The following is a 19,304-nucleotide window of genomic DNA, read 5'->3' as shown; positions in this document are numbered from 1 at the left end:
GTGGTGGACATGGTTGTGCACATGGTGGTGGGTATGGTTGTGCACATGGTGGTGGTGTGGTTGTGGACATGGCGGTGGTGGTATTGTGGTGGTGGTATTGTGGTGGTGGTATTGTGGTGGTGGTGTGGTTGTGGACATAGTGGTATTGTGGTGGTGTGGTTGTGGACATGGTGGTGGTGTAGTTGTGGACATGGTGGTGGTATTGTGGTGTAGTGGTTGTGGACATGGTGGTGGTATTGTGGTGGTGTGGTTGTGGACATGGTGGTTGTATTGTGGTGGTGTAGTGGTTGTGGACATGGTGGTGGTGTGGTTGTGGACATGGTGGTGGTATTGTGGTGTAGTGGTTGTGGACATGGTGGTATTGTGGTGTGGTGGTTGTGGTCATGGTGGTGGTATTGTGGTGGTGTAGTGGTTGTGGACATGGTGGTGGTATTGTGGTGTGGTGGTTGTGGACATGGTGGTGGTATTGTGGTGTAGTGGTTGTGGACATGGTGGTGGTATTGTGGTGGTGTGGTTGTGGACATGGTGGTGGTATTGTGGTGGTGTGGTTGTGGACATGGTGGTGGTATTGTGGTGTAGTGGTTGTGGACATGGTGGTGGGGTAGTTGTGGACATGGTGGTGGTATTGTGGACATGGTGGTTGTGGACATGGTGGTGGTGTAGTGGTTGTGGACATGGTGGTGGTGTAGTGGTTGTGGACATGGTGGTTGTGGACATGGTGGTGGTGTAGTGGTTGTGGACATGGTGGTGGTGTAGTGGTTGTGGACATGGTGGTGGTATTGTGGTGGTGTAGTTGTAGACAGTGGTATTGTAGTTGTGGACATGGTGGTGGTGTAAGCCTCTCACACTCAACACGACCACGAGACACACGAGAGGCCGCGTGACGTCACCGCGCGTGCCTCGCGGTCTATCCGGCGGCCATGTTACGTGGGGAGGCCCCGCGCCCTCAACGCGGCAGGCGGCGGCGGCCACGAAGCCGTCGATAACTCCACGGACTTATCCCGCAGCGCCAACGATTTCAAACAAAGCCCGCAACGTTCCTCGGGCATCGATTCGCTTTCTTACCTCCGCTCGCAGTGGCGCACGAGTAACAACACCCAGTTTCTAAGCGAGCGTGATGTGCCGAGGGGCAGTTGTTGAAGCCTCCTCCTCACGCATCATGGCGGCTGTGGTTGTCTTCAGAGTGAGGGTGGTGGTGGTGGGTGGTGTTCACAGTCACTCGTGAGTCGACTTCTTCGTGGTGGAGTAGGAGGAGGACTATGGCCACATCGTCTCTGCTCAGGGTCGTGCTGTGCTCCGCGAGGCTCGCGGGACGCGGCCGATCTCTGTCCGCCACCGTAAGCGGCGTTGTCGGCTTGCGTGCGGTGCGTTTGGGGTCAGATCGTGACAGAAACGCTGTCGATTGATGCCCTAAATGTAAAGAATACGCGTCTTGCATACATGTCAACCCCTTTTATCAGCGCCCTACTTTGTTGCAGAACGATTATTGTGGTTGTTGTTGTTGTTTGACTTGCATCCCACTGGGATTTGTGCACACAGCGTTGGTGTACGGTGTTTTTTCTGCAATATTTTGCTGTCTTTTCTTGGACTTTCTGTTTGCACTTAGTCACATATTCACCTTAACATGTTTTCTTCTTCATGTTCATGTTTTTTGTTTGTTGCGGTTGCACCCGATTCAAGAGCCGAATGGCTCGCAGGGCTACACCTAATACATGAACTTGAGCTTGAAACCTCATTGGTCGCCCCGTGTCCCTTATAAACATCAACGTTTATCCGCCGTATGGACGTGGAAACTCTATTTCTCTGTACAGGAACACGGGGAAGCCGTATGGGTTGTGACAGGTACGGTGTAATGGGCGACGTTTCGGTCCATGGCCCTTTGTAGTACAGAGATCGACTTGTCTTTCCTTTCAAGGGCAGTGTTTTTCACGAGCACGTTTGCGCACAATCGTGGCTTTTTAACGATGTATTCGATGCCTCTGTGTTGACGATAATCTATTCCGATAGTTTACTGTATTTTGACTATACTTCACCTTGATGGTCAGCGTGGATTGGCGAAGGAGACGTGGCGGCGGGGGGGTGCATAGAAGTACAGTACAATGATGGATGTTGCTGCACTGACCTCTTGCTGCCCATCATGTAGCCTATAACAACCGACTATGCATTGATATTTGGTGATGTGCACAAGCAACAGACAACCAAAAACTCTCATCACATTCGTCGGTAACATTGACCTTCTGGGGAAGATTATGTAAGTCGACATTATCAACAATTGCCCTTCATAGCACGGAAAGAGTGGTGCTTTCCTGGCCTCAATTTTCATTTCAAGGTTATCTAAGGGACTGACAATTGAACCTCATGGCTGTACCCCGGGGTACAATATCACAATGTCCGTGATGCAGTCATTTGTAGTTATTTTGTTTTATTTTTCTACCTACGTGACCTTACCGAAGAACCAAAGAGTATACATTTTTAGTCTGGTGATGGTCGGCGATGGGGCAATCGACTCATCTCGACGAGCTGTACATGATGCACTATTCAAAGTTGAATTTTTCGATAACGTATTTTGTCATGCTGATGTTTGGCGTTTAGACATCCTGGAGTGTGACACTGATTTCGGATTGATTGGTACCCCAGTCGTGGAGTTAAGTACACCCCTGGAAAAAATAGTGTCCCAGAAATAAAGTATTTCATTGCCTCGGCTATTTTGTATTATTTGGTACCCCGGGGTGCCGCCATAAGGATCAATTGTTTACAATTCCTGAACCTTGCAAGCAGAGTGGAGAAAGGCACTTTTTAATATTAGTGCTTCGTTTATGCCTTTGGTGTTAAAATTTTCATCACGAAGTACGTTATCGTAACACTAATCCTATTTGAAACGACAATTGAGCCCAGGAATGCATCACTAAGTGGGTCATGTATAAACAGTCATCAGAAAACATAAAACAATAATTTAACACGTATCCATAATAGAAGTTTTTTGGGTTAGATCACGTAAATGTGTCGTTAAAACCCGCCACCACCCGACACAGCCAACTAGTAAGCGTTGTTACGTAAACAGAACATGGCAATTCGTCACTAGTACAGCACACCGGTGTGTTGGAGAGTCAAGCCACAACATTTACAATCTGAGTACAACGTTTCGCCAGTAATTACAACTAGCTTCATCAGGCGACAGCCAGATTTGTGCTGTATGAGTGACGAATTGGCATGTTCTGTTTAAGTTACAACCCTTACGAGTTGGCTGTGTCGGGTGGTGTCAGGTTTGAACGACACATATTTACGTGATCTAACCCAAAAAACCTCTTATGGATGAAACAATCCTACCAGGCCGAATTGTATGAAGTGCAGTCTCTAACTCTTATCTGCTCTTATGTGCTATGCAGATGCGCCATTGCCCGAAACGTCAGCTATGATATACTTTTCCTTCTAAGGCAGTGCTATTGATGCATTTGTTGAATGTGTAGTACATGGTGGTTGACCACAATGCTTAGCTTCTAAGACCGGATGAGATTGGGCACATTCTGGGTGATTTGGTCCTACGCATACAAATTTCGGAGTAATTTTAATGTGGAAACAATACACATTCCCATAATGAAAATGATCCAGCATTTGGTTATGAAATGTAGTCCTGAAATAATCTTTTCAAGCCGCGATGTCTCTTACGATAGACATTCCACAGCACTTGGCGCCAAATAATTTCAGAACTGTCTTTATCACCAATATAATAATGGTAACTTGTATTTTCGAATTTACTACTCCCTTGCAAAGCCAAGAAGCCAAGGTAGTAAGCCATATGGGTTTTCATTTATGTAAAGTTTTATAGATGAATGAATAAGGTCATAGCCATATGACAACATTGCGAATGAGCAACTGCAAAGATAGACTTTGTAAGCCCTGCACAGTCCACTATTGACATTTTGAAAACTCTTCACAGTTGTGGACATGGAATGTTGTGAATTAGGCTGGACTAACCATATTACAAACACTACAGTTGCTCCTATACGTGAATAATGACCTGTACATCTCGTGGCTTTTGGTGAACTTTCTGTGTTATTTCAGGGGGCGGTGGCCATCAGTGGGTTGCCCAACCGGGTTAAGATTGTCGAAGTAGGTCCGCGTGATGGACTACAGAACGAAAAGGTATGCACTTATTTGAGACCTGTGACTGCAAATTGTTTACATTTAATGGGATGCTGCAAGGTGTAAATATGATGTCGTAAATAAACATGTGCTTCCTATTTCTAATCAAATGAGCCAATTTTTTTTTTGTGGCTGTTCAGGATATTGTTACTGTCGGCTTTTGGCTACCCATCGAACAAAGACGGTCACTGAATCGCACGCTTTCAGATGTGCTTCTGCGGCGGCCGTCTGGAACGCTCTTCCGATATTAGGAAGCCACTGGAGCGATGCACTTTTAAATCTAAATTGAAAACGAATTCCTTTAGAACTGCTTTTTGTGTTTAGTTTGTCCTTGTTACAACATTCGTTCGCCACGCCTTAAATATGTTATGCTTGCTTTGGTGTGCTCCATTTCAGACTGTGGTGCCGACAGCTGTGAAGATTGAGCTGATTGAGCGTCTGGCTGAGGCAGGCTGCCCTGTGGTGGAGGCTACCAGCTTTGTTTCTCCTAAATGGGTTCCGCAGGTCTGTAGAAACATGGTCCCGATGGCACTGGAATTAATTATTCATGACCGTATTCTTTCACAGTCCTTCTATTCATATTGCATTTTATCAATATATATTTTATTCATTTTGGAGCACTTAGGAAGTAAGAAGAAAAAGATTTGAAAGTAACATTTGGGAATGCCAGGAGGGATGTTGGGAATATATCGAAAAGAAAAGGAGGCAGAATGAAGAAGTTAGAGTCTCAGCAGGGATTACTTGTATTCTTGAGAGGGGTAAGGAAGGCTACATTGAGATGGTTTGGGCTTGTGCTGGGCAGAAGGAATATTGGGAGACAGAGCTGGAGACGGAATGATGCGTTGGAACAAGATGTGAGGACACTGGATGTAAGTAGAGAGGAGGCACGTGGAGAAAGAAAATCCAATAGTCTAACCCCATGCAGTAACTGGATGGCTTATAAGTGTTATGAATTTTGGAAAGCTAACTTTTACCCGATGTTAAAGTACTTTTATAATAATGTAATCAGTTTTGTTGCCAGAAAAAAGGGGAAAAACCCTATTATTATATTTTGGTACTGGCAAAGGAGGTCTAATGATGTAGATGCTTACCCCGAGCCCTCATTATTTTCATAGTGCATTGTCTTTGAGTTGTACGCCTTTTGACGTCCTCTAGTCTAGCACCAATTGAGACGAGGTTCAAAAGAAAGCTGTCTCTGGTGTGGACCAATCAGTTTCAAGGACAATGCATATATTATCAGAGCGTGTTTTTTGTTTGCATTTTGACCACAAGTATTGTGGTTAATGCACACATGATTCCTTGTAAAAAGGTTTCAGTTTTGTTGCCAGAAAAAAGGGGAAAAATCCTATTATTATATTTTGGTACTGGCAAAGGAGGTCTAATCATGTAGATGCTTACCCCGAGCCCTCATTAATTTGATAGTGCATTGTCTTTGAGCTGTACGCCTTTTGACGTCCTCTAGTCTAGCACCAATTGAGACGAGGCTCAAAAGAAAGCCGTCTCTGGTGTGGACCAATCAGTTTCAAGGACAATGCATATATTATCAGAGCGTGTTTTTTATTTGCATTTTGACCACAAGTATTGTGGTTAATGCACACATGATTCCTTGTAAAAAGGTTTCAGTTTTGTTGCCAGAAAAAAAGGGGAAAAACCCTATTATTATATTTTGGTACTGGCAAAGGTGGTCTAATGCAGTAGTAGCTAGTTTTGCACAGAACTTCAACATTATCTATCGAAAGCCTACGTGTTAAACAGGGCTAAATACACATTCACGTAATTAAAACAATGTTTTGAATCCACTGCTGGATCATATGTTTTTGACCACGCTAGTCAGAATAATTGGATCGATTCAGACACCATTTGTCACTGACATTAGCTGTGTGCAACAACGCCACGACATATGAGTGAATATAATTAACTTTGGGGCCTGTGGCTTAAGGTTAGTTGACAAATGCCCTCACCATGGGAGTGTGGCCGATTTTCATGTAACTAGAATTCGCCCGTCACCCTTACTGACTTGCATCCCACTGGGATTTTTGCACACAGCGTTAAATTACGGTGGTTTTTTTGGAAGACGTTGCTGTTTTTTCCAGGATTTTTCTGTTGCTGGTAGTTATTTTAAGATGTTTCTTGTTCATGTTTTGTTGCGGTTGCACCCGAGTCAAGAGCCGCATGGCTCACAGGGTTCTACCTAATAAATGAAACTTAAACTGATGTCCCCCCCTCCACCAATGTGTGCAGATACTACTGATGATTGTATGTAGGGTGTGTAGGCATATATGCCTACACTGTTCTTTTTGGGGGGGGGGGGGGAAAGTCAATTTTTTTTAGCGAGGGGGAGGGGCGACAATTTCTTCAAACCTGTTGGATCAAACTTTTTACCTCCACTTCTAGGGGGGGTCCACTTTATATAATTTTTTTATGCAGGCCTTCTGAAAGGATCTTTATAATTTGTTGACAGATAAACGGAACACCAGGCTTTTATAATAGATTTCCAAAAAATCGGGCGGCATTGTGGCATAGTGGTAACACTTATGCCTTTCAGCAAGACGTGCCTGGGTTCATCTCCTTACTCAGTTGCCTTTCTGTGGGAGTTTGTATATTCTGTCCCTGTTCTTATTGGTTTCCTTTGGTTTCTCTGGAATTATCCCATAGCTTAAATAAGTAATATTTTTTTAAAAAATTATAAACACGCTTTTATGAAATGTTATAGTAATGGCAGAACTCCACGACTCCAAGAAGTGGCCCTGAAGTTTGCCATAACGTAAGGGACCGTGGCCAATTACAGCCAACATCAGTTGACCGTGGACAATTAGACACAAGCCGAAACATTACATGTAAAAAAGAATGTTTAAAAATAGATTTATTTTCTTTTTTATAATAGAATATAGTATTGTCATCAGTATGACATAAGTATACCAAGTTTGCAGTCGATACCACATTGGTAAGTGGGTTAAAATTTAGTTACACGATTTGAGGATACGACAACAACAACAGACAGAGTGAGTTAAAAGAAAGCGTGTAAAAACAAATCCATGCAATGTAACTGTTAATGGGCAAACATGGCGATATAAAAAAAATACTTGCAAATGACTCAACTGGGAGTACACTTCGTAACACTAGCAAGAATCATGAGACTTATTGAAATAAAAATAATAACATAAAAATGAAAAAAATAATGAAGAGTGTTTTAATTGCACTGTGTGTTGACAGATGGCCGATCACGTAGAAGTAATGACCGGCATTCGGAAGCTGCCCGGAGTGAGCTACCCAGTTCTCACCCCCAACCTTAAGGGATTTCAGGCTGCTGTGAGTTCATCTCCCTATATTAACATATTTCAATCGGTGGCATTGATGGTGCAGGTGACATTTCACATGTTCTATGGTGGTATTGTGTAAAGTAACATTGGATAATGCCACCAGTCTCACATGACAGCATGTTTTATACAATTGACAATCGATTCTCAAACCCCCATCGCTGTGGCATTAGTGCCTAAAATGTTGAAAAACACTCACATAGAATTCTGAAAAAGTACCTACCTCATTTAATTTCATTTTAAGACAGTTTTTAATACATGTTTACATTTGTCATGATTGGAAAACATTTTTGTTAAAATTACGGTTTATGTTTATTGTTGATATGTGCTGAATATTTAATTGTATCCACAATTTAAAAATGAAATAATAGTCGTATTTAGATGTTTCTTGATTTGGATAGTAATATAAAAATATATTCTAACTATTGTTGAAATTAATTCACAGCCTGGATGAATATTGTGTTTTGATAGAAGCATTTCATGGAGAGTCATAACAAAAGTTGATTATCTAAATTTGGAAACTACATATAACATGCTTTACTATAACGCAAATTCATTGTGATTATTTGATAACAACACTTCAAAATGCAGTCGGGTCTTTGAAGGTGATGTTACAGTTTATTTCCAATCGTGTGACAGTGAACAAATTATACGTGAAATGTATTTCAATTACATTCATAAATTAGTTGATCAGCAGGTCACAATGTGTGGGTATCCCCACCTTTTACAAGACTTGGCCAGCATGAAAGAATAGGTCAGATAATCCTCCAGACAGGGCTCTCCAAAGTTCAAGTGGAGGATCTGCCAGCAGTGAAATGAGCAAGCAATTGCAGCGCTGTGCCTTTATCTTTTTATTTAATAAATCTGGAAATGAACAAGATGCACAACAATCAATAAACATGAGGTGGCATGCATGAATGTAAGACCCTTGGTGTTCACAGGTGAAGGCTGGGGCCACCGAGGTGGCCATATTCGGGGCAGCTTCAGAGTCCTTCAGCCAGAAGAACATCAACTGCTCCATCGCCGAGAGCCTGCAACGCTTCGAGGAGGTGGCACGTGCGGCACAGGATGCCAACATCCCCGTCCGAGGGTACAGACTGCAGCTGAGATGGCATTGAGCTTCATTTAGACGGCAGAAGAAGTGGTTCTTATTGATGACGTAGTAGAGCAGGGATGCCTTGTTGAAGGCACGGTTTGTAAGTTCATGCCATCCTACTGTACAAAGATTTAATTGATGAGGCTCTGCTTTTTGATATCTTTTCATGGAAAAACTGGGACTAATAATAGCCCAGTAGCTGTGCGGTAGCATTTGCCACACTGCTGTAGTTTAACCGATTGGTTCCACATTGTGTGCTGTCAGCACACATCAGGGTACCCAGTACTATACCAATGAGACGTTTTTATTTGAACCAGTACAACGTTTTCTTGCTTAATATAAATGCTGGACATTTTGTGTTCTGGAAGATCCAGTAGCTGATAAGTGATCTGTAATTATTTACTTTAAGAAATTCTGTGCAGTATAGTCTGTACACCTGATCGACTATTTTTACTTTTTTAATAGTTTTTAACCAATTTGTGAACATTTCAAACATTGACAATGATTGTGTGTACTTGTGTTTTGCCTTTAGGTATGTGTCCTGTGTTGTAGGCTGTCCTTATGAAGGAAAAATATATCCAGCCAAAGTAGCGGAGGTGAGTTGAGTCACTGATGCTGCCTTAACAACCACCAGTGTCCTGTTATATTGTTGAGCTAATTGCTGTCAATCAATCCACGTGCACCACAAGAGTCGTAATGGTCAAACGCCGTCCTTCCCCCGCTCAGGTGGCCAAGCGCCTGTACGGGATGGGCTGCTACGAGATCTCTCTGGGGGACACGATCGGTGTGGGTACACCGGGCAGCATGCGCGAAATGTTGCGCGCCGTGAGCCGCGAGGTGCCAATGAGTGCGCTGGCAGTGCACTGCCATGACACCTATGGGCAGGCACTCGCGAATATCCTCATCGCCCTGCAGGTGAGATCCGACACCTCGTCTGTAACTCCCAGTAATTGCTGCCAGTGTGGTTGCAAAAAAAATTGAAGGCAAGCTGATGATTTCTTGTTCAAAGGAGCATTAAGAAGGCGGTGCTCATCTCCTGTTTACAGCCCTGTGGTGGAAATTCCACAGTTCATAGGACATCCGCTGTTTTGCACCACGAATTAGCACGGTTGGCTACGTATGGTGCAAAAGAAGTTCAACATACGTACAAACACTGTTAACGTCCCTACAAAGTGGAACTCATTTTTATCATGCCTGGAAGGATGATGGGCTGATACACACACATTGTGTGTGTATTACTTGTCATGAGTGTTTACAGGCGTCATAATTATCCTTGTGTGTTGTATTTAATTATATACTGAGAAGTGTCCGGTTGGCTCAAAGGTCAGAGCGCTGAGTTGACACCGTTGAGAAAGTGGGTTGGAATCCTGGTAGTTGTCTGTAATTATAAACAGGTACTCAAGTGTAGTTATTTGACAGTCTTTGCCTGGTCACCAATAAATGCAGGGTGGGTGGGAAAGTGCTGCTCCCTCGTGATAACAAGAGGTCACTTAGATTTCAGAGGTAGTTCTGTGATCTCTGCTTCAACGGACTGTTCTCGACTGAGCGCTTATACACTGCAAAGGTTTCGAGTGGATTTTTTAAATGTCAATGCCGATGGCACTATTGGAATACAATTATGGAAAAACACGCAAAGGTATTATTTATGTTAGGTGATAAATAAGCAGATGTTCATCTCTACATTCGCTTATTGGATTTCCAAGTGATTATTATATCGCGCCATTTTTTTTAAAACGAGAACTCTTGACCAGTTTTGACTTTCTTGGTCTCATTCAGCAGAGTAAGGCTTGGTGAGAGCTTTCAAATACGTATAGAGAGGTGCATGATGGGAATTTCACTGAGAGATAGAAAAATTAATACGTGGGTCAGAGAACATCCACAGAGATGCCATGACTAAATAGGCGTACTTAGGCTTGGCCAGGATGCATCAATCGAAGGGATTGCTGATGGACAAGGTTGGTAAAGCAATGGTAACCAAAGGAGGGAACACCTGAGAAGATAATCATTATGGAGGTGGGGTGATGAGAGAAGTATGTGTGTGGGAGGGAAATGGATTGTGCGATCCTTATGTTTACCTTTCACATTTTCCCAAGGTTTCCCCGACAAATAAATAAATAAACATTGTCGCTATTGGCTCGTACCACATTTAAGGAAGTAAAACAACTAGCTCTGTCTTGTAGATACATACCTGGCTAGGCTGAGTGTCCCAGGCTATCCAACATAGGCTAGAATCTGTTCATGAGAACATTTTACCTTGACATCGTTGGTTCAAACACTCAAGCAAGAGTGAGCTCTAGGGACATCAGACAATGATTCGAGCTTGTGTTGGACAGCCTAGGACACACAGCCTTGATTACACTTCTCCAAGATATGATCAATAGTGTTTGTTTTTTGGTTTGCCTTACCTACCACACTCGCTTTCACTGCATGGTGGCATGCCACCCTGCAATGAACTGCAAAGGTCATACCCTATCATTAGTAAAAAAATTCTAAGAAAGAATAATGCTCAGATTTTTTTTCTGCTAAGTTTAAAAAATAAATCTGTTATCAATTACAGATATTTTGGCCACGTGGGAAATGGCACCGTACCAAACAGGCCCAATTGATCCCCTGATCAAGATAAAGTAACTCGTATGAAATGTTTCATTTAGTCTCACTTAGAAGTTAATTATCCACACTGAGAGGGCAATGACAAGTCGTCCATTAAAGCAGGTTCACGATAAAATGTTTTGCAAGTTTAAGAAGTACATTGCAATACACTTAATGATGCCATATTGAGTAACGTTTCTGCACAGATGTTTGGGTTAGTAGCGCACATTGAAAAGTTACTCATGATCATTGGTTTGTATTGCACGCATGTCCCATTTGCTACTAGTTGTAATGCAACCTCCTGCCCTAGCACTTCTTTAAAGTATTACTTAGATTCTACCTTTAGGTTTTAAAATGGCTTATTCCAATTCTAGTTTTTTAAAAATAGAACACCCTGATGGGTGCTATGAATTGAACCACTACACCAATATATGGTGGGAGTGTTATTAAACTATAGCGTTTCCTCTGCACGTTAGAGCAGTGGGGTGCTGTTCTTTTAAATGTCTTGGGCACTTTTGTTCCTTTACTGCACAGTGGCTTAATGTTCCAGAAGGGTTTTTGGCACGTGTGCAGCATGCGTGTATGTACAAACCTTGTTTCTGATGTTATCACATCTATAAATGGATTATTTTAATTGGGTCTATGTGTACATTCTAATCGAATAAACAAATTTTGCGTTAAACAATTTACCTCCTTAAAAGAGCAAAGAAATGTTTTGAAGTACTGAATACTTTTTACCATTTTACTTAATTTGTAGTGTGTATGTTTATATAATCTATTATCAGCTGCATTGCTAAAAAAAGTAAATCAATCTATTATGTTTAACTTCTGCATGTGGCTTTTTGGAAATTTCGTTTATTATTTTTTGCTTTGAATTCAATTAAGTTTAAATTGGATCAAGGGGCTTTTTGTTGCACGAGAGTAATATTTTGGCAGAAAAGTACCTGTTCCAGTTCATGAATAGTGCAAGATTAAAGGACGCTGTGCTAAATTAATGACGGCAAATTGACGTCCGGTGGAGAGAAAATATTTGGAGAAGAAAATCGTGGTAGCACAAAAACGTGTTTGTGTCTTACATATTTATTTATTTCAGAAAGTTCTCCCCCGCCCCCCACCCCATTCCCTAAAGAGGTGAGGGTTCAAATGGCTCCTTTTATAGCAAGTGCATTAAACTTTAATTTGCGGATGAACAAAGACGTTTTACAAATCATCTGCAATCCTTTAATGGAAATTATCTGATGACAGTGTAGCTTTCCTAGTATTCAAGACATAAAAGTCTGCACTCACTGCAAAGTTTATATTACAAGCGCACGTATAAGATTTTGTGTGAGCATGCATCATTTTAGTTTAAATTTGCAGTCTGTTGTGATTGATGAGGGCCCTCCACAAACTGTTTGGGGCATGGAGGTTGTGTGGCCATACTTCACACTGTTCGGTGTAAAACAGTGCGCTAACAACCGTGTTACTGCTCCACCCCACTCCTTACATCAACAAGCTGTGATATACAATAAGTCTGCACCCTGTTTTTCCTATAATCCGCCATTATCTGATTTTTCCCCCATCCCGGATTGGAGAATTGATTTCTGTTCGCAGTTTGTTCTTGGATAAGTGGAGTTCTGTCCATCCTATAGTCTGTGGTGATCCTTCACAGTGTTCATGTATAGGCGAGTTCAAATCGTGTTATCTCCATTATATTCAAGGATAATAGGAATCGATCGACAAATGTATATACTACTTTCCTTGTACTGTGTGTTGTGTGCGCTCACATGAATGCACGTGCGCACCATTCACATTACACAGATGTCGCACACGCTGTGTTTTAAAAAAGCACATGCCCTATTTGCATGCCTCTAGTCACATTGTGGTAAACGTCATCCCTGCATTATGTGCACTCCCGAGTAACTATGCATTCATTCATGCAATGATGTATTCATCCATCCATTCATTCATTAATTTATATGTCCATCCATATTTTCAATGCATGTTTTCATCAGTCTATCATTTAATTAATACAGATATTAATGAATTACCATATATCTACCCTGAAAACTGGCTGCATATTTGCACAATGCATTTGAATGCAGGCACACACAAGTAAGGGGGTATAGGGGGGGGCAGAGATGTTATCAGTGGAGATATCAGTCAATAACTTTGGATTAAGGTCACCCTTAAATCCCCCTTTGTCGTGAAGGGAGATTAAGGGTGACCAAGGCCTAATACACAGGGCAGCATACACGCAACGGAGAGGCAGGAGCCTGTAGTGTTCGTCCGAGCCGCAGTGGGCATACGGACTGCACGCATCGCACAGGCAGCACATTACAAGCAGCGATGGCTGGCTATCGAACGAAGACGGTCACTGCATTGCGTGCTTTTCAGATGTGCTTCTGCGGCCGTCTGGAACACTCTTCCTTTCGATGTTAAGAAGCCACTGGAGCTATGCATTTTTTTAATCTAGATTCAAAACTCATTTCTTAAGAAATGTTTTTTGTGTTTAAGTTTGTCCTTCCCCTGTACCTCTAATTAGCATGGTTGGCTACATATGTTGCGAAAAAGAGTTCAACATACATCTCTACAGCAACAACGATTACGCTGCCCTCTCAACACACACTACTACCATTGCATTATTGTACTACCGTTTCAACATGTGACAGCAAGACAGCTTTTCAACAGCTACTAAAATGCTTTTCCTAACATTCATCCATGGGTTTTGCCCTGCCCCATTTTTCCAGCCATTCACTTACAGGATTTATGTTCTTCTTATTATCTGCTGATATTTGTTAGATACGAGCTAATTGGCAAATTAATCCTATCCACGTTTATCCGTGATATTTTGCAACTAAGTGGATTCATTTCACAGATGACCCTGTGGATAATGGGGTCTCTAAGGTTACCTCCCACTTCTACACGTTTTCACTGGAGTTCTGCTGCAGTGTGATTTTTACCAACAAGATTTATTTCCAACTTTGTTAATATTTTCTGCGATGTATTTCCAAATACACGACTTAAAAAAAATAGCTCTCATATATAGGAAGGTACTGGTTTTTAGATTACAAAGCCAAGTATAAAAAAAGGTATTACATTTTTACTTATGATAGAATGGCACGTCGTATTTTTGTAACAATTTTAATGCTGCAATTTAAATATTTTCAAGAGTTCAATGTGGCACTAGCTTATTAGTTACACAGAGGTGAAGCGCACGAGCCTAACTTACATCCCATAAAGTCCACGTCTGCACGACAATTAGTGGAGGAAATTAATATCTGGCCCAGCACAGACTACCATTAATCAACAGTGAGTTATGTTAACTTCGCATTGATCACCCTGTAGCATTTGACACCAAACTTTTTCGTGTTTGGCAACTTTGCGTTTGCTTCAACGTTTTCTTTTATTGTAAAACATAGTGCATTCTTGATTTGGAGCTTTCGTGACTGCAGGAATTACTCTTTGAAAGAAAAATAAATTAAATAATAGCACACGACGTTTCAATTGCAACACAAGCAATCACCATCAGGTACGAATGAATGAGAAAACAAACCTAGTAAACTTAGAAATATAATGCAATACAACACAGAGAGTCGGCTAACATAACCAGGTAGGGTGTTGACTGTTATGTTAGCCGACTCTCTGTGTTGTATTGCATTATATTTCATTCGTACCTGATGATGATTGCTTGTGTTGCAATCGAAACGTCGTATGCTATTATTTAATTTATTTTTCTTTCTACGTAACTTTTCCGAAAGAACCAAAGAGTACAAAGTGCATTATTGACTGGCCCAACCCATTGGGGGATAAAGGCTGTAAAACAAATTGCAATGCTTAAAGCGCATTACAGGCCTAATGGTAGGGTGAGGCATGAGATAAATCGGACAAGTATTACAATAAGCTGGTGTTGACTACATGGTGGTGCTCAATTGCCACACACCAGTCCGATCTGCAAAGTTCACCGAGGGGTATGGAGTGCAGCAGTGTCAACCTATCTGTCCGACATGCATTTGGATGTATCCGTAATGTAATAATCGCACCATAGAACACGGCATGTAACTGTAAAAGAACAACATCATTTCATGCGAAGTGAGGGGAGAAGAAAGAAAACTAGTGTGGCTTAACGATGCAGAATCACCCCCCCCCCCCCTGCGTAGAATCGCTGAAGCAGCTGTTTCTTCCCGTGCTGGAATCTGATGCTGGCTTGCCTGGTGTCCCTATAGAATAGCGAGAGCCAATGGGATCGTGCCGTTTCATGCCGTCCCCCAGGAAGCTTGGCCCAATTCCACCAGTCACGTTGTTGCCCTGCAATCTCAAAGGAAGTTTGCTGCAGAGGTTAGGAAATGGGTCTGGGAACTTAATGTCCTTTTTTCTTTTCTTCCTGCCACCACCTCCTATTTATCCCCCACAACTTCGTGAGTAAGGGGCAGCAGGCACCTTGTTTTTGAGCAGATGGTATGGGGTGAAGGGCACCATTGTGTTAAGCGTGTTAAATGAGTGGTGTGTGTGTGAGTGCAGGGCACCATTGTGTTAAGTGTGTTAAATTAGTGGTGTGTGAAAGTATGTGCGCCAAGCGTGCCACAAGCACCGTGGTGACATCATCGCCACTTAGTGGCGGACGGTAGTTGTTGTTGAATGTATGTGAAAGTGTGCATGTGTATGTATAAACTAGCAGTATAGTTATGTTGGATTGGTTTGTGTGTAAATATCAGTATATACTTCTGTGTAGAAACTCACAGTAGGTTATGCTAAAGGCACAAATATATGGCCAAGTGCAAAGCAATTTAAGATATTTGAAGATACCAATCACCTGTAAAGTTGTAATGTCTATGCAGTAAAAATAATGTAATAAAGAGGAGGGAGAGTGCAATAGACTATTTTCTAAGTAGTGTAGAGACTGGTGTGGAATTAATGGTGCCTAACTTACAATAGTGCATGTAATATTGGCACAAACCATACTTTTTTTAAAATATATTACTATAGAAGATATATTGGCAGTCATTTGCCGTGTTTCAGGCCCACAATAGTTTTGTGAGTCACAGAACCACTGTAATGGTCTCCTGTATACTATAGTTTTAATTTAATGTAACTATAGTCACTTCCTACCCATAATGACTGCTGGCCAACCACTGCATTATGCCATTCGCTTGGCTAAAGAGCAGGAAAATCCATATAAACATAACAAATAAAGTCAGTTTTATCAAATTCATATTCTTCCACTAATTGGGAGGCTCGTTTTGTTTATTCGTAAATTTGGCAGTCCTCTTTCTGCACTTAATATACGTTTAAATCCGATATGAAAATTAATTGCGATATGTCAGAGCAGTCAATGCCCATATATATTTTAATATGTGTTCGCTGACGTGGCAGAAACGTACAAAACAATAGATTGATTAATGAAGAGACTGACTTTAGGTGCCCTCTAAAATACCATTCGGCACCAGTTGCATATTGTTTCTGAAATAAAACCCTCTTGTGGCCTGACGAGCTTGCGGCAATGCACAAACATTCCATTTAAAGCTCAATTCCCAAAGGTGAGCGATCATAAAAAGAATGTAATTTAACAGTTTCCTCACAAGTTTTTAATCCCAGCGATGGGCTTGGCTCATATCCAATGCCCACCCAGTAACTTAAAACAATGTAAATACCATGATTTATGTCATTAATCGCTTTGAGAGCACGAGAAATGGGAGGAAGCTTTCCACCATTTATATTTTGCAAAATACAACAAACCAGCAGAACAAGATGCACTTATTACTCAAGAAAAGGTGCTATTACCCATATACATTTGAAACTGTTTTAATTATAATGCCATTTTCTTAAATGGAATTCTATATGAATAATTTCTAAACTAAACGACCTGGCTACAAATGATGCCTCGACGAAGTGGCTTGTCATATGGAAATTTATTGCAGCCACATACTCTGAATAGCATGTTTGTAAATGTGGCAGGAAAAAAACAGAGGTCCTGGAGAAAATGATTTTTGTCCCTTTATTTTTAAATGACAACCTGAGATGTATTTTTTCATGATGCTGTTCTTTCTATGCTTCGTTTTATTTTAGAATTTTGCCTCATATTGCCCATGGGCCTGGAGCTTGTTTACCGGCTCCTGAAGATGTCTCGGCGTAACATTAATGCCCCATGTTTCAATCATGCAGGTTGTTGATAGGAGTCTGGAATTAGACTCTCTGTCAAGTCAAATTATTTTTTTTAAGTTATTTGGTCATATAAAGTGTTTTTCCAACAGTGCAGTCGCAGTCAATCTCATAACAAGAGGCCCTGTTTTTCTCTCTTGTTGGATGGGTGGGATTTAATTTAAAACGGGTGGTTAATTTGGCGACTGCACAGAACAGAAAGCGTAGGTGGCTGTTTGAGCCTGCAAAATGAGAACGACTAGAGATCTGTGCAGCCATTTTTGTCTTGGCATGACTCATTTATTGATAATGCCTTTCGTCCAATCACTGATGGAAGAAATCCCTGCACCTTCAAAATTTCAGCATTAAAGGATGACCGTTTGCAATGGAAAACACGTGTCTTGTGGCTGTGATGGTAGTAACATACATAACTGCAATTTGGCTGAAGGTGTCTCTTGCCCTTCTGTGTAAGAAGTGCCACTTTCTTGGCTTCTACATAGTTACGCTCCCCTGGTTGGTTTATATAACAACAGCTGCTTTCAGACAGGAAATGGTTGGTTTTGCATGGGGTCCAAAATTCATTTTGCGCACAGCTGTGTTTCGCAGCGTGTCTGTTTTATGCATTTTGAAAACCCATTTAATGGACAAGTGTAGGATGAATGTGCACTCGTAACATAACAAGTACATGTGGCTGTGCTGGCATGTCTGTAGAGGAGCCGTAAAAAACACTTAAACCGTTAAATGATCGCATGCCTTCTGCAACCCAGAACACATTTAACTGTGAACTAGAAACTCTGTGTGCTTCGATAACACGGCTGATGCATATTTATTAGCAAAGTAAGAGGTTCATGTTCAATTTAGCGTTGTATGTGAGTGGAGATCATTTAAGCAATTATCTGGTATCTATAGACTAGTATTTTTCCAGAACGATACATATGCATCTTTGTGCCCAATGTTATCAGAAAACTAAATTTTCCTTTTGGGATGCTTTTCTAATTGTCTTTCTAATAATAAATATTTACAAATATTTTATGTCAGATTTTAAGCATCCTTGGATTATAATATTATTGTTTTCATGGCTGATGCTTATAAAACATCAAGCATTCTCAACCAGCATTTCTTGTTGATAACCAAAAACTCATGAATCTATAATGGTACATTACAACGATTTAAATGGTGATTTGCTTCAGAGTTTGGTGGATAACGGACAGCTGCACCCCTTGAGTGTTAATGTGCAGCCTCCTTCTTGCAAAATTCTTGCCAAACTTTGGTTTTTGCTGCCCCCTTTTGTTACACAACATACATTGCCCTCGGTTCATCGCAATGTCTCATTAAGAATATTCCATGGTACCAGCCCAACTGCTTTTTTCCAGTCTCTCATTACCATTATGCATAAACGGGTGTCAAATATTTTACTAAGAACAATGACATATCCTGAACCAAATGTGTCCATTTGACATTTTGATGGGATTTTTTTGCGTTCTTCAAAAACTCAGCGTTTCGCTCAACTTCAAAAGGTGCTCAAATGGGCCTGCAGAAGAAAAAAACTCCATGAAGTTAAGCGTCGAGCCGTTCCAGCAACCACAAACCCGAAATCCCAGAGCCTTGTTAACGTTTTCCTTCCTTTTTTTGCGGTGATCCTGCAGCTGGTGTGATCATCTGGGTAATTGCTAACATGTGGCGAGCTTTTAATACACACTTCCCTCGCTCTCCATAAAAAAAAAGAGAAGGAAAGTTAAAATGTCTGCGACCACTACATCATTTGGAAACATATTTCCCTTGATGCAATTAGGGTTCAAAGGGCAAGCGTTGCTTCGCCTTTACCGACGTGGAGAGACAGGTTGGGAGGGTGGGGGTTGTAGGTCTCATGTAACTTCACATTTCAACATCAAAAGCCTTAATATGACCATCTGTTGATTCTTATCGATGAAAGGGGATGCATCGTTGTAAAGAGAGGCGTGAATCAGCCACCTTTTAAATGTAGGGCCTCAAATGGGTTTCTGAACAGTCTTGCGTTTGAAAATTGAGCATTGAAAGTGACA

At 41.4% G+C, this 19,304-nt stretch overlaps 1 protein-coding gene across 5 annotated transcripts in view; it reads left to right on the top strand.

The window, feature by feature from the left end:
* The window catches only part of LOC133353208 (hydroxymethylglutaryl-CoA lyase, mitochondrial-like), a 29,083-nt gene that overhangs the window by 3,055 nt on the left and 6,724 nt on the right, over positions 1-19,304 (top strand). For 3 of the 5 annotated variants that reach the window (XM_061569272.1, XM_061569274.1, XM_061569276.1), the window contains 6 exons: positions 4,063-4,143; positions 4,540-4,647; positions 7,357-7,452; positions 8,402-8,550; positions 9,089-9,152; positions 9,283-9,471. In XM_061569272.1, coding sequence (XP_061425256.1) covers positions 4,063-4,143; positions 4,540-4,647; positions 7,357-7,452; positions 8,402-8,550; positions 9,089-9,152; positions 9,283-9,471 — 687 coding nt within the window. Of the gene's footprint in view, positions 1-634; positions 1,365-4,062; positions 4,144-4,539; positions 4,648-7,356; positions 7,453-8,401; positions 8,551-9,088; positions 9,153-9,282; positions 9,472-19,304 lie in introns of those variants that run through there. The other 2 variants (XM_061569273.1, XM_061569271.1) reach the window with 2 other exon arrangements.

This window comes from Lethenteron reissneri, chromosome 43, assembly GCF_015708825.2.
Source record: "Lethenteron reissneri isolate LAM-NWPU_2019-01 chromosome 43, ASM1570882v1, whole genome shotgun sequence".
NCBI classification, from domain to species: Eukaryota; Metazoa; Chordata; class Hyperoartia; order Petromyzontiformes; family Petromyzontidae; genus Lethenteron; species Lethenteron reissneri.
This window is presented reverse-complemented; position numbering and strand designations above follow the sequence as displayed.